We start from the raw sequence: 13709 nt of genomic DNA, 5'->3' as shown, positions 1-13709 counted from the left end.
CAATGGCGGTGACCGTAACGACCCGGAGCCAAACATTATAAGACATAGACACTTAAAAAAACATTAGAAGGTTTTCTGAATTAGACTGCAACTTTAGAATAAGCAAGACAGAATTACACACAAGGTTTATAGGTGTTTATTTTAATAAACTCTTTAACCTGTTGAGGTTTTTTTCAGACAATAATCAGGGATCTGAAAATGAGAAATCCATGGCAGATGTCAGAGTATCGGAGAGCTTTGTGGCAATTTTGTCTGTAAAAAAAGGAGGGAAAAATCCACGTTTAGTTTCAGCGTTAGTGTTTTTCCACACAGAACACAACTTAACCTAAAGTTTAATAACTTTCTTAGTCTATTGAGCTTTTATTTTCGCTTTTACTATACATTATTGAGGAAAATAACAATTTATATATCAAATATCTATTTAAAACCATAACATTGAAATATGTATATATGTATTTTTTAGGCTTAAATATGAATTAGACACCTACACAAGTGCAAGATCAAATGCAGACATTTTACTCCGAGGTTGATATATTCTTCTTTTTCTACTGTTTACTAGCGTATTTTTGTCACCTACAGGTGGAGGAGTCTTGGTGCAAAATATTGAAGCGGTGCAAATGAAAAATGTTTATTTTTCTTCCTTAAAGAACATATTTCTCTTTAAAAATCCCAACAAAACATTTATGGTTTTCATTATTTCTTAAATCTCTTTATAACCTTCAAAAGCAAAAACGGTCTAAAATGTTTTCCATTTAAACTTGTTTTCATAATTTAAGAACTGCTGTTTAAAATGTTTAAAAGCTTTTGGAGTTCAGTCACATTAACATATTCAGTTTACTCCTGATTGATAAAAAGGCAGAACATGTGTGCGAAGCATTGAAATGTATTTCTTTTCAATAAAATTAAACAACAGAGAATCTAAATCCCAAATAGTCTCAACGAACCATAATTGAAATGATGTGCAGTATCAGGATATTAGCACCATACAGATACGAACCGGCTCTTTTTTGCTTTTTTTTCCTCTTCTTGTTGGCAGCCAGCATTGCGTGGCCTTGTTGTAAAGGATCTATATCAAAAATGTCCTCTAAACTCGGAGTCCGGGGAGCTGCTTCACTCACGGGTAAACGGTTCACCTTCTGTGATTTGAACTCCACTGTCATTGGTCCAAACTATTAATAGGAAGCATGACATAATCACACAAGCAGAAGCAACGTTTAACGAGTACAACATACCAGCTTTTGTAATAAAACGTTAAAGGAAAATGCCATTTCTCACTTCTGGATCTTGATCATCTTCCATAAACTCAGTTTTATCTTCTGCTGTTGGCTCTGCCCCGGAGCCTCCTTCAATCTGTAGACCAAAGTGTGGCTCCTCGTGATCACCTTGTGTCATTCCAATGGACTCCATACAAAAGCCCATTTGGACATCAGGGCAAGACGACTCTGAATTTGAACAAAAAGCATCCACAAGGCCAAGTTCTGACTTAAAAAATATGAAAAAACCAAGGTGATCTCAAGCAGGGAGTTCTATTTCATGAAAAAACATAACATAAATACTACTTCAAGTGTTTTAGTTTTGTTATATTTGAAACCTTACTAAAAAAATAAAACCTACCATTTAGTACCGAAACATTTTTTCACCTCCATTTCTAGATTTAATATCCATGACGACTGTGAATAATTCACTGATTGTTTGTTAAAAGAGATATTATTTTCAAGCACAATCAGGACTCAAGATGGAGACCACTGCAAAGCTGAAAAAGATAGTTTTAAGTGGGCTCAAAACAAATAATACGCCATTACAAAGTGTTTCTGCCCACCCAACACACCATAATCTGAAAAAAAAGTGCTTACATAAAAATAATGGAGAATAATTTAAAACAGAATTTTATGAAATTGTTCAGGATTATAAATTGATTGGAATCGCACATTCGGAAATTAAATAGATTCAGCATTTTTGCCTCAAAACAAAACTTGCAAATTTTGAGAGTCAGCTTATATATCTAGAGTTTCAGAATTGACTTTTCTCATTTCAACCCCAAATATGATGTAGCAAGGGTGTCAGGACCCAAGCCTTTGGTGCCGGCATCCTGCTGGTTTTATGAAATCCTGCTCAATCTGCTACTGATTACCTGAATTTAACCAATAAGGAGCATCAATGACAGGTTAGAGAACACGTAGGACACTGGGCCTCATGGCCTGAGTTAGACACCTGTGCTGTAAAAAGAAAAAGTACAACTTCACGACTTCAGATATTTACCTGCAAGAACCTCCTGATTTCCCTTTTCCAGCTCATCCCAGTTGAAAGCTTTTCCCATCTCTGTTACAATCTCAGCACTGACATGAGTGGGGAGAGTGTGTGTCTCTGGAGGGTGTGTGAAATAAGTGATGCGTCCCCTACAAAAACATAAGCAAATAAAAACACTAAAACCAGTGTCGTCAAAAAAATACATTTTCAAACTTTAATCCTTCTGACCCACCCTGTCCAGTCCATCAACACACTCTTGGCTGCTTTGTCTGTGTCTGGCAGACCTCCTTTTCTTAATTTGCCTTGACGCCTGGCGAGCATTGCCAAGAACTCTGCAGCTGTCTGAAAGTCGGGAACGCCGTAATGCTCCATGATCTGTGCGATCAACAGGAGGGACGTCAAGCCTACTGGTTGTGATTCACCTGCAATGTGCCGACTGCTGGGCGGTTGACACGTTTTACCTGGACTTTGTTGCATCGCCGTAGGATGGCCTCAACAGGCGGCAGAGGATCTACCAGCTGTTCAATCTTCACACAGTTGCGGAGAATCATCACCGCGTCACTTGTTGAGGTTGCCATGACGATACCGGGGCAGTCGAGAAGTTTAATGTGTTTGTCCAAATGTACCTCTTGAAGGCACCTGAAATAAAACAATAGATGGCAAAAAGAAACAGACCTTTAAAGAGCCACTCCAACGAAAATGGGGTTTTTAATACGTTCTTGTAGCATTTTTATCATAATGGAGGACATGTATAAAGGAATTCAAGGTAAAAACTGCGTTTCTGAGTATTTCCTTGTTCAAATCGCATTGGATCAGGAAAACAAACCGGACGTGTTAAAAAGCTCGGACTTATGACGCAGGTACTCCCATGTGCGGGCAAAGATTTAGCTTTCTCCACTCCAATCCTAAATCACCCACTTGCAGACAAATAGATGCAATCATGTCTTCATTTTCCTCATCTGAGCTGCCATCTGGCTCTAAAGTACGCGGCTGGATACCTCAGATATTACTCTCTGGTTTTTTTTGCTACGCTAATGTTAGCTTGGGCTTGTGAGGCGCTTGTCGCAAGCAGAAGAGTGTTAACAAAGGCATGCTGGGAAACTAGCTAGTGTAACCTCTGTGCCAACAGTCCCTCATACAACCCAACCCAAAAATGAATTTCTAATGAGCTCCTGCTGCTCTGAAAAGGCCTTTAAATGGACACAGGCTTTTGGATTTTAGCTAAAAACATGACTGAAACTTTGTTTTAATGGTGTCTTTAGATAGAAACTAAGCAGAAATAGGAGTGTGGTCTTTTCATTGACAGGTGGCAAATGAATCCTTAGCTTCAGTCTAATTAGGTGTGAGCCAACAAATGTCCTCCTTCTTTAAAGTGGTTTGAAATCAGCCTAAAACAAACCTGCAGACGACTATCATCATTGAAATGTGTGCTTCGACTTTGAAAATGTCCCTTATTCAGAAGTCTGGGCTAGTAAAGATCAGTTTTGCAGACTTACTTTGTTACACCCGGGGTGGCGCCGACGTGACATGCTCGTGCTCGTTTCAGGCTGTTGATTAAACTGCTCTTTCCCACATTTGGAAAACCTGGGGAGCACAGGAGAAGACATTTCTTTAAAGCTCCTGCACCAACATAATGGGGTGTCTCAGATACAGTGGAGGAAGTAAGTGCTTGATCCCTTGCCGATTTTGTAGGTTTGCTCACCTGAAAAGAAATGGACAGTTTGTCATCTTAATAGTTCTCTGCTAGGGTAAATAAAAGTAACTGGTGTATCTGTACAAAGGTTTTCTCATATTGAATACAAAATTTAAATAGATTACTGCTATTGATGAACAAAACATTTCCGGTTAGTTGGAAGATGTAGGTTCCTTATATTATGAGAACTAGCCCCGGGAATGCTTCGATAAGTTAATAAAGCTGAAAGGTATTAGGTTAACTGTGAGGCAGAATGGGAAATCCACACTAAGAAGTATTCACAAAGTAATTACGGATGTCAGACTAAAGTCCCACTCCGATCATGTTTTGAGCTATTTTTAAAGTGTTTCCAGAGTTCTTTTAATTAGGATTATGCTGTTTTTACAAATCCAAAAACATGTTGTTTTCTAGGACATAGTTTCTGCAGAGCGGCAGTAGTTCGTTAGAAATTCGCCTCAGAGTTGTGGGCGGGAGTAAGCCCCCCCCCCCCCCCCCCCCCCCATTTCCCATCATCCCTTTGTTTACTCTCTCCCGCTAGCTAACAGCCCCTCACAATGCCGAAATAACAATACGGGTGCAACAAAAACGTCGAGCAATAGTGGAGCAATCCAGCCGTACAGTTCTGAGCCACATGCCAGCTCAGATGAGGAAAACGATGACGGTCATGGATCTATCTAATCGTGTGCACGTTGATGCATCAGAATAAAGCAGAGCGGGGAGCTTGTGACCTGCCGATTGTAGCTTCTATGTCACAGATAAACTCTTTTTCAAATTGCATTTATTCGTCTCCTCTTGATTCTCAATGATTTGATGAAAGAAATACTTAGAAATGAAATGCAATGTTATACTAAGAACTAGAACATGTTAAAAACATTTTATTGTTGTGGGTCTTTAATTTTGTCAAACATCTGGTACTTTTGCCTTTTTGAAAAAATAACAAGAAAAGTGTTTTTGCAAGTTTCCTCATCTTTTTTCTACAGTATACATTATTTTGAATGTTCTGTGTGTTATCTGCAGTCACATGACTGTAGGAACTCTACTGGTTTCTGCAATGAACAGCAGCTTCTGTGGCTACTTTCACAAAAAAAAAAAAAAAACAAGGTTCTTACCCACAACACCAACAGTGATGGCTGTCTTGATGTCCTGGTTGCGACAATAATTACCAAGTAACCTCATCAGGCAGTCCGCTCCAATACAGGCACTGGTGCTGAGAAGCTCTGCGGTGGCCTGGGTCACCGACACATTACTGCGTTTCTGCACAAAGACCATGCCAAATGCTTATTTGTTCATCACAAATAACCCTGCTTTATATTTTAAAAAGTACCCAGAATATAATTTTTTTCAGAATTTACCAGGTTCTTTGCTTGTTGCTGCGTGGACGCTTTAAAAGCCACAGTAGGAAACTCATTCCGAAGATACTTAATCCATTTCTCCACAATTTCCTTTGACACCAAATCTATAATCAAAGTAAACGGTGAAAGATTCAACAAAATTAGCAGAACTTTGTGCTACTTTTTTTCTTCCCTTCTTACCTATTTTATTAAGCACCAATACTATCTTCTTGTTGGTTCCACTCTGGATGACTGCCTGTTCCACCTGAGGACATCTGCAGCCCAGAGGGTCACGAGCATCCAGCACCTCCAAAATCACATCAGATGCTTCCACAACCTTAAAAAAATGAAAATGAGTTATAAGTGACTGAAGGACCATTCAGCAATTTAACATTTACAGACTGACGTAAGGTTCAGACTAAACGTACCTTTTTAAACTCTCTGTAATATGCTTTTCTTGAATTTTCATTTTCAAAATTTACATGCTTCTCCAAACTCCTCATCTCCGTCTCCTGTGAATGCGAGCAGAGACACTATTATTACATACAGACTGCAGTACGCAGTTACATCATCAGCAGCTACCAGCAGACTTGTACCTTCTGTTCAAACTCTCTTTGCCTCAGCAGGATGTCCTCCTGAAAGCTCTGTAAGTTTCTTCTCTTCATCATCTCACGTTCTCTTGACAGCTTCTGCTTTTCCTGCAGATTCTGAAGCTGGTGAGAGAAAACATGACATAAGAAACCAGTCACTTTCAGATTTTACGTTTTTCTTTTTTTGGGTTTTCTTTTGCAAGTGAACAGGTTTAATCAAAGAAAAGCAAACTTTCTAGCCTCAGCTATAACAAAAGAGGATAGGTTACTTTTCTTAGGAGGTGCAGTCGTTTTTTTAATGAAGTAAAGGTCTGGATGGACATGGATGGTCTGGTTTTGCTCCATGGATAGTTTGTTCATTTGTTTATTCCTAATGGATTGTTGTTATATAGGAACACGAGTATCATTGACAAAAAAATGGAAAAGGAAAAAAACAACTCCTGTTTTATATAGTCAATTGAAACTTATTGACAACTTTAATAGTTTTGTTCTCTTTGGATTTCTTGTGTCAACCAAGACCATGTTACTGTTACAGGAAGTTGCCTTTTATTCCTATGTATGAATGGCAGTTATTGCTGCAAGCCTGCACATGAATGTTGTGGTAACCCGGCCACAGACTGCTGTGTTCGTAACTGTCCAGCCCAGCTCTGTGTTTGTGTGTCTTGAGTTGCTGCTCTCCAGGTGACTGTGTCATGTTAGTGGCCTGAATTCCTTTTAAGAGATCAGGAAGCTGCCTCCACTTTTTTTTTTACCTGTTACCTTCAGGGCTCACTCATCAATCGGAAGCATCTCTGCTGTAAATAGACGTGAAAAGAACAGGTTCCAGCCGCTCACAAAACAGCGCAGATGGGATCGCGTTTTGCCAAGTAGTTGTCAGAAAGGGGCGGAAACTTAAGGTGTTGCAGAGATAGAGTTCATGTTCTTGATAATAATGAAGTGTTCCTTGTTTTTTGCAATCAAAAACTCTTTACACTGGCCTTGCAGAATCGGACTGGGCTTTACCCTTTCAACTTGTCAATCTGAACAACTAAATGATGTACAGTTTTTATCTCATAGTCTGAGAGTATTGTGTACGTTTGAGCTCAAGACCGGGATTTTCTTTAAGCCTGAGGTCCCCAACTGTGCTCATCAGGAAAAATGGCCATGTTTGATTTCCAGCTAGAAAGTGACTATTTACACGTAATTAAGACAGGGTTAGGTTTAAGGTTAAAATATGTGCAGGCAATGCAGCAATGTGCATTTTGACTGCACATATTACGTGTGGTCAACATGAATTTCCATCAGTTTTTATGCTTGGTCACATGTAAATAGGTGAAAATAACATCAGCCTTCCAGCTAACTCTTCTGGTCACTGCTGACAAGCTGAATGAGGTAAATCCAGTTTCTGATGGAAAGCACACACATGATCCAGGTGACATAACAAGCAGGGTAGTAGCTCTCAAGGAGCAGGGTTAGAGACAAATGGGTATAAAGCTTCAGTTCTCAAGAAATGATGCTCAGTATTTACCCAAATATCACTGTTCTTATAGCTTCTGACTGACAAATGTCATCAAATGGTATCTGTAGTTCACCATTCAAACCTTGGCTTTTAAGTATGTTTTAATCTGATTTTATGGACTGTTTTTTTCTATCTGCTTTTGCATTATATGCATGTGTGTCAGGGGTGCTTTTATTGCAATTACTGTTTTTTTACTAATATTTATTTATTTAATGTAAAGCACTTTGAAGTGTTCTGTAAGAGGAAAAGTGCTCTGTACATAAAGTTGAATTTGAATATAATTCTAATTGCAGTTGGAAAACTTCCATTTATTAATTTCAGCCTTTCTTTTACCAGTCAGAACACAAAGAACATATTCTTTCTTAAAGTTTTGGCCAGATAGGGGGGAAAAAAAGACTTGTACCACATATATGACGCCTTAGACACGCAGCATCCTTGATGAACTTGTACACAAATACTCACTCTTTGTTTCCTGACTTCCTCTGGCTTTCTGGAGTCTTTTGTTTGCTGAACAGCTGAGGTCCTTGTCCCCCCTAGACCATGGCCCTTCTGTGCATCTTTCGTCTGACAATAACAAACAATATATCAGAAACATTTTACATACCCTGGTTTTTCATACTCATCTAAACGTCGTATGACATCTTTACTTGAGCAGTGATTGTACCTTAATAATAATGCAAGATGTTTTAGAACATAAGACAGAAAAAATATTTTGTAAAATGACACGATGCTGTTTAAACATGGCGAATACTTCGTCAATATAATGATTTTCAAATTTTGTTCGAGATAAAGTGTAAGTTTGTAAGTTTTTGACAAAAACAACTTAATAAAACGCTTTTTAAAAACTTGTTTTTAAATAGCGACCATTGGAGCTACTAATAGTAGCTTTGTTTTTTAACTAACCTTATTTCCGAGGAAACCTAGACGTTTGGCACGTTTTTGTTCTGAAAAATCAAAACAGAAAAATATAATCCAGTTACACACGTCCACAGCACATATAAACCACAAATATTAAGCTAATAGACAACTACATACTTGCTTTAGACATGATTCTAGCTCACGTGTTTTGAGAACAAGGTCATAACGCGCATGCGTTAGTGTGAATTACAACATCCGCCTGAATGTCAAAATAAAAGCCTTCAGAAATCCCACCAGTAAAAGAGAAAACATTTCAAATGTATGTCCACTCATCATATAACACACAAGCTAAAATTAAACTGCAGCATATTGAGATTAACATTTTTTCCCTCCAAAAAATGTGTCATCATAGAACAAAGGTGTCCTCTGAATTTATATACTTTTGGCCTGGGCACACAAAATATGCAAAGACTATATTGTTTTTGCCAAACTTATTTTTGTTTAATCATTCATAGCAACTTTGGGCCAAATCTATTAATGATTCCTTTCAAACTTTGTAATTTAAAGTGATATTCTTTTGCTGGGGTTATTTTAACCATAGGACAAGTGGGGGTGTTGAGAAACTTTGTATTATACACTAAAATTGATTTTAATAAATGCTCTGTGGATAATTGACAACTGTAAAGTATTGTTTGTTTGGAAGTCAGTCAAGTATTAAGTTAAGGTTTAGTGAGAGTACCAGTTTGAAGTTGTTTTGAGCCATTGTGCTGGAAAAAAGCTGTGAATCTTTTTTTGTTTTGTTTTGTTACTAAGAAGCCTTCTAAGAGTTTAAATCCTTTTCTTCAGAGATCATTGCTGGTGCAGCTGCTAACACTAAGGAAGTCCCAAAGTTAGGTTTTCTATATCATCAAAAAAAAAAAACTGAGATTCATGTTCATCATTTTAAGGCAAACAAAAAATATTATTGTTTCTATGGCCCATTACCTTCTTTACCTAGCAAAAAATCAATCTTGAGTGCAAATCTAGAAAGACGTTGCAGAAATTGTTCGACAACTTGACCATGTCAGAAAATTAGTACAAAAAAATCCTCAAACAAACAAAATAATTGTTAAACAGCATTGAAAAAGAAAGCAATAATTTTTATGATTTTGTTGATTTTGGTGGATTAGGGTTGATCACCATCCAGGGCCACCTCCTACATGAAGAATCACACAGTTTTAGCTCATATCCGCCACCCAAGACTTACAGGGCAAGACTTGGGTGGCGGTCATGAGCTGCGTGGTACCGGCTGGAGAAAGTTGGCCTCACCTCCACGTCCAATTCGGGCTCTAAAGCCCAAGTCCTTAAGAAGGGTTAGACTCTTCCACTTTGCAGTTGTCTATGGTGAGAGATGGCTCATTTGCTCACAGCCCCCAGTGGGTAACATCCCTTCCCTCTAGGTCTGGAACAGTTTTCTTATGAGGTTTTTGTCTTATATGTTTTTGTCTTCATGAGCGTGAAGTGAATGAAATAAGTATTAGAACCTCAGAGTTGGAGGCCAAGGTTCTCGACAGAAAAAAAAATGATTTGCCCTCTCCCGGTAGGTGTAAATTTCCTGGCCCAAAGTGGAGAACTTTAGTTAGCTTGGAGTCTACTTCACAAGTGAGAAAATGGTGGATTAAGAGAGTCAGAGGGGGACTGGTGCAGTACCTGCAGGAATGCGGTCACTAACCCTATTAAATTTATAGTAGTGAGAAAGGAGTTGAGCCAAAAGCCAAAGCCTTTTAATTTAATTGTCAATTCATGGTACTTTGGGTAATAACCAAAAAGGTTAAGATCCTAGACATTTTGTTTTTGTCTTTTCTTGCTCAAAGCAACCACCCTCATGTCCCCCTTCACTGCATCACCTAAACTTCCTTTTTTCTCTACTCAAGCCTTCTTTTATGGTAATTCCAAACTTACTTACCAACATGGTCACTGTTACTCCTCCCAATGTGTCCAAACCATCTCAATCTGCTTCTCTCCATTTATTGTTCCTCTAATGGATACATTCTTTTGAGTCTCCAAGTCAACTACATGGGAGCTTTGACTCTTTTGTCATTCATCACACCTGCAACCTTCCTCCATCCATTCCAACCTGCTTGCACACGCTTCTTCTTCTCTTTCTTACACTCTCTTTCTCCTCGACTCCTTACTCTAACTACAGATCTGCAAACTTTATGGTTCACAGGGATTCCTGTCTGACTTCATCTGTGATTATCACCACAGCAAACAAGAAGGGGAAGCTGATCTTTGGTGCCACCAAGGATCAGCTTCCCACCTTGAACACCTTGAAGAATTTCACAGATTCAGGGCAAACACAAGTTAAAGAGCTGATATAAATGGACTAAAAAGGCTCAGCAGAGGTTGTACTTCCTGGGACAACTTAAGTAGTTCCACGTGCTTCAGGAGATGCTGACTATCTTCTTCTACACTTCAATATCCGGTCCATCATGGTCTGTTTGCCGGACACAACAGGAACAGACTGTAGAGATCTGCTGAGATGATTATTGGTTCCAGCCGTCCCTCCATTCAGGACCTGTAGTGGCCCAGGATCAGGAAGCAGGCTGGTAGAATCTCGACAGATCCCTCACATCCTGGACAGAATCTTTTCAGCCTCCTCCCGTCAGGGCGGCGTTTCAGAACTTAAATCCCCCACCACAAAGTCCGCTGCTTGCCCCAAGCTGTCACTCTGATGAACTCTTGACCACCACACCTGAATAACGGTTACTTTTATGTGTTCCATCATATTTTGTATTTTTTGTTTTGTTTTACCTTCTGCACCTATTCATACCTTGCCTTGTTTGCACACAGAGCACAAGTCACCCAAGCTAACTTCCTTGTTTAATACACTATACATGGCAAATAAAGCTGGTTCTGATGCTGATTCTAAAGGGAATTTTAATGGGTTTTGAGTCAATGCAGGATGAATGTGGTAGTTTTTAAGGCAAATTTCTCAGGGTTGGAAGATCTTGAGAGTCTAAGAAAGATCATTGGCCTCCTTTTTTCAAGGCAAAGAGTTGTTTGCCAGTTCTTTTAAGCTAAATTATGTTAAACATCAGATGTTGTGTCTAATGCTTTTGTCATGGAAACCTTTAGCTTTTTCTTTGTCTTTTTGTGTGTTTGATTTTCTTAAGACATCTTACTGTTAAATTAAAGTTTTAGTCTTAGAAAAACAAATCTTTTCTGAGTCTTCAAAGTTAGAGCCTTCTAAATCAGGTTATTGACATTTGCAGATCAGTGAATTCTGTTCTTACCTGCATGTTGCAAAATGTTCAAAATTTTTACCACTTGAGTTAGATTTTAACTAAATAAAAAGGGTTCCTCTAAATTTGTAATGTTAGCATACTTAATATTATTGCATATGCCTCCAGAGCTCTTAAAGATCACCCTCATCCCACCTCATGAAAACCAATGAGATTAAAGGAACTTCTCAGGTTATTCCATGAAATTAATTAACCTATCTGTGTCTGGCACATTTGTTCCGTAATCCGTAAGCCCTCTGAACTGGCAGTTTACGCGACACAGGAGAGCTTAAGCAAAGTGCATTAGCTTAATCTAGCACACTGGTGCTTCTTTCAAGTCCGGCTGCTCCGCAGGAAACTACCTCGAAGAACAAGGGTTCTTTATGTAAAATAGTCGACACATCCTGGAATTTATTATATTTGCTACCATTTTATTCTGTTTGGAAACAGTTCAGAGAGTGATCCTCTTAAACAAACTAATATTAACATTTTTTGATCAAACAGGCTTAAAAAACGTTATGGTTTACTCAGCTTATGATAGGTCATGAAGGCAAGATTTCTACACTAGATAGTTGAGTCCCAAAATGTTCTCTTCCTGACATCTATCACCACAAATCCTTTTCTTTACACATCTGTCAGAGGTAAAAAAATTAAACATCTTATTTAATCATCTAACTAATCGAAGTTCCTCAATGACCTCTTATCCATACATAATGGTCTTTGTATCATTTACCAATTAGAAACACTATAATGAGTAGTTGAAATGGCCAGTTTAAGAAATTACAAGGTTATTAAAATAGTTGCAAAAGGTACAGCTGTGTTAAAATTTCACCTGTTTGATATGAAAATGTCAAATCACAGCTTTAACTCAAATGCAGTCTGGGATCTTTCTGTGTAGAGTTTGCATGTTCTCACCGAGCATGTGTGGGTTTTCTCCGGGCCCTCTAGCTTCCTTCTACAGTCCAAAAACAGCCTCCATGGGTCGATTGGTGACTCAAAATTGCCTCTAGGTGTGACTGGGTGTGTGGCCCTGCGACAGGCTAGTGACCTGTCCAGGGTGAACCACGCCTTTGCCAAACAGTGGCTGGGACATGCTCCAGTAACCCTGTGACTGACCCCAAAAGGGATGTAGTGGGTTAGAAAATGGATGGATGGACGGACAGACGGACGGACGGATGGAAATGCCATTATTCACTGTAGAGCAAAACCGTGCTGGACAGAGTAGGGCTCATGGGGAAAAAGCTGATGTTCTTGTTCACAGAACACCCACAGTTCCGTACAGTGCTGAAAAGGTGAGAGGGAAATTGGTTGTTCTGCATTCCAGCACTTTTGAAAAAGTTTTTTTACCACCATTGCTCAATCACAGCTCATACAGACTCGTCACAGGTGTCACTTGTTACTGCTTCTGTCAAGCACGAGTTGCATCACCACATGCCAATCACTAACATGCAGGTTAAATCTTCCGACAATATTGATCAGTCATCAGATTAAATCCATGAAAATTTATATCACCATGATTTTTTGAAACATATATGCATGTTTTATCCAACAGCTGCTGAATTGGTCCAAATTTCCATCAGGTACTCAACTTTGGCTATAGGATAGAGCCTTTAGTTATTACCTATGGATGTAAAATGTCTCAATACAAATGTTCCCATATTCTTAGCTTTGTTTATGTTTTTACAAGACCAAAAGAACTGTGCCCATGGCTTTAACGGCCTCTATCCCATTATGCACTCACAGCACGACACCATGTTTAAAAACTCCAGAGAACTGTGCCGTGGCGCCTTTGCAGGCGGACCAGGCATTAGAAAGGCACCAGCAAACAATTAATCCGTACTTTGGGGCCAATTAGACTTTGGTTTCCAGCGGCCTAATTTCAGTAGATGACTCAACCCCATAGAAATTATTTGACAGTCTGAGTGTTATATCCAAATCGCTCCTTATCAGGAGCGATTTGTGTGAAAACAAGAGGAAATTAGTGTAAAGTAATACATTTATAACATCAATGGTTAATATAACTGTCATGAAGGCCCACTAACATATTTTGTGAATTATTTTTGAACATTTAAACTTCTCAAATATTTCAAAATGCTGAGTAAACATCACATTGCCAGACTTACTTCTGTTCCAGTCTTGTGACAAATATATGTTTAGTCTTATGCAGTGTAAACTAAACTAAAAACATGTTTTACTGAATGTTTAGCCACAAATCATTTAAAAATAATT

At 38.7% G+C, this 13709-nt stretch overlaps 1 protein-coding gene across 1 annotated transcript; it reads right to left on the bottom strand.

Annotated features, from left to right (window-relative positions):
- Positions 1-113: 113 nt before the first annotated feature.
- LOC101166045 (guanine nucleotide-binding protein-like 3-like protein) lies at positions 114-8470 on the bottom strand. Its single transcript, XM_004069095.4, has 15 exons — positions 8395-8470; positions 8263-8303; positions 7822-7923; positions 5868-5984; positions 5700-5783; positions 5473-5608; positions 5293-5396; positions 5050-5194; positions 3744-3831; positions 2709-2886; positions 2480-2622; positions 2260-2396; positions 1276-1442; positions 998-1169; positions 114-252 (listed from the first exon to the last, which is right to left on the bottom strand). Exons 1-15 carry the CDS (start codon positions 8405-8407, stop codon positions 185-187), a joined length of 1695 nt encoding a protein of 564 aa, XP_004069143.1. The 5' UTR covers positions 8408-8470; the 3' UTR covers positions 114-184.
- Positions 8471-13709: the final 5239 nt, after the last annotated feature.

This window comes from Oryzias latipes, chromosome 5, assembly GCF_002234675.1.
Source record: "Oryzias latipes chromosome 5, ASM223467v1".
Lineage (NCBI taxonomy): Eukaryota > Metazoa > Chordata > Actinopteri > Beloniformes > Adrianichthyidae > Oryzias > Oryzias latipes.
Note: the sequence above shows the minus strand (reverse complement) of the source record. Positions and strands in the feature narration are given on the sequence as shown.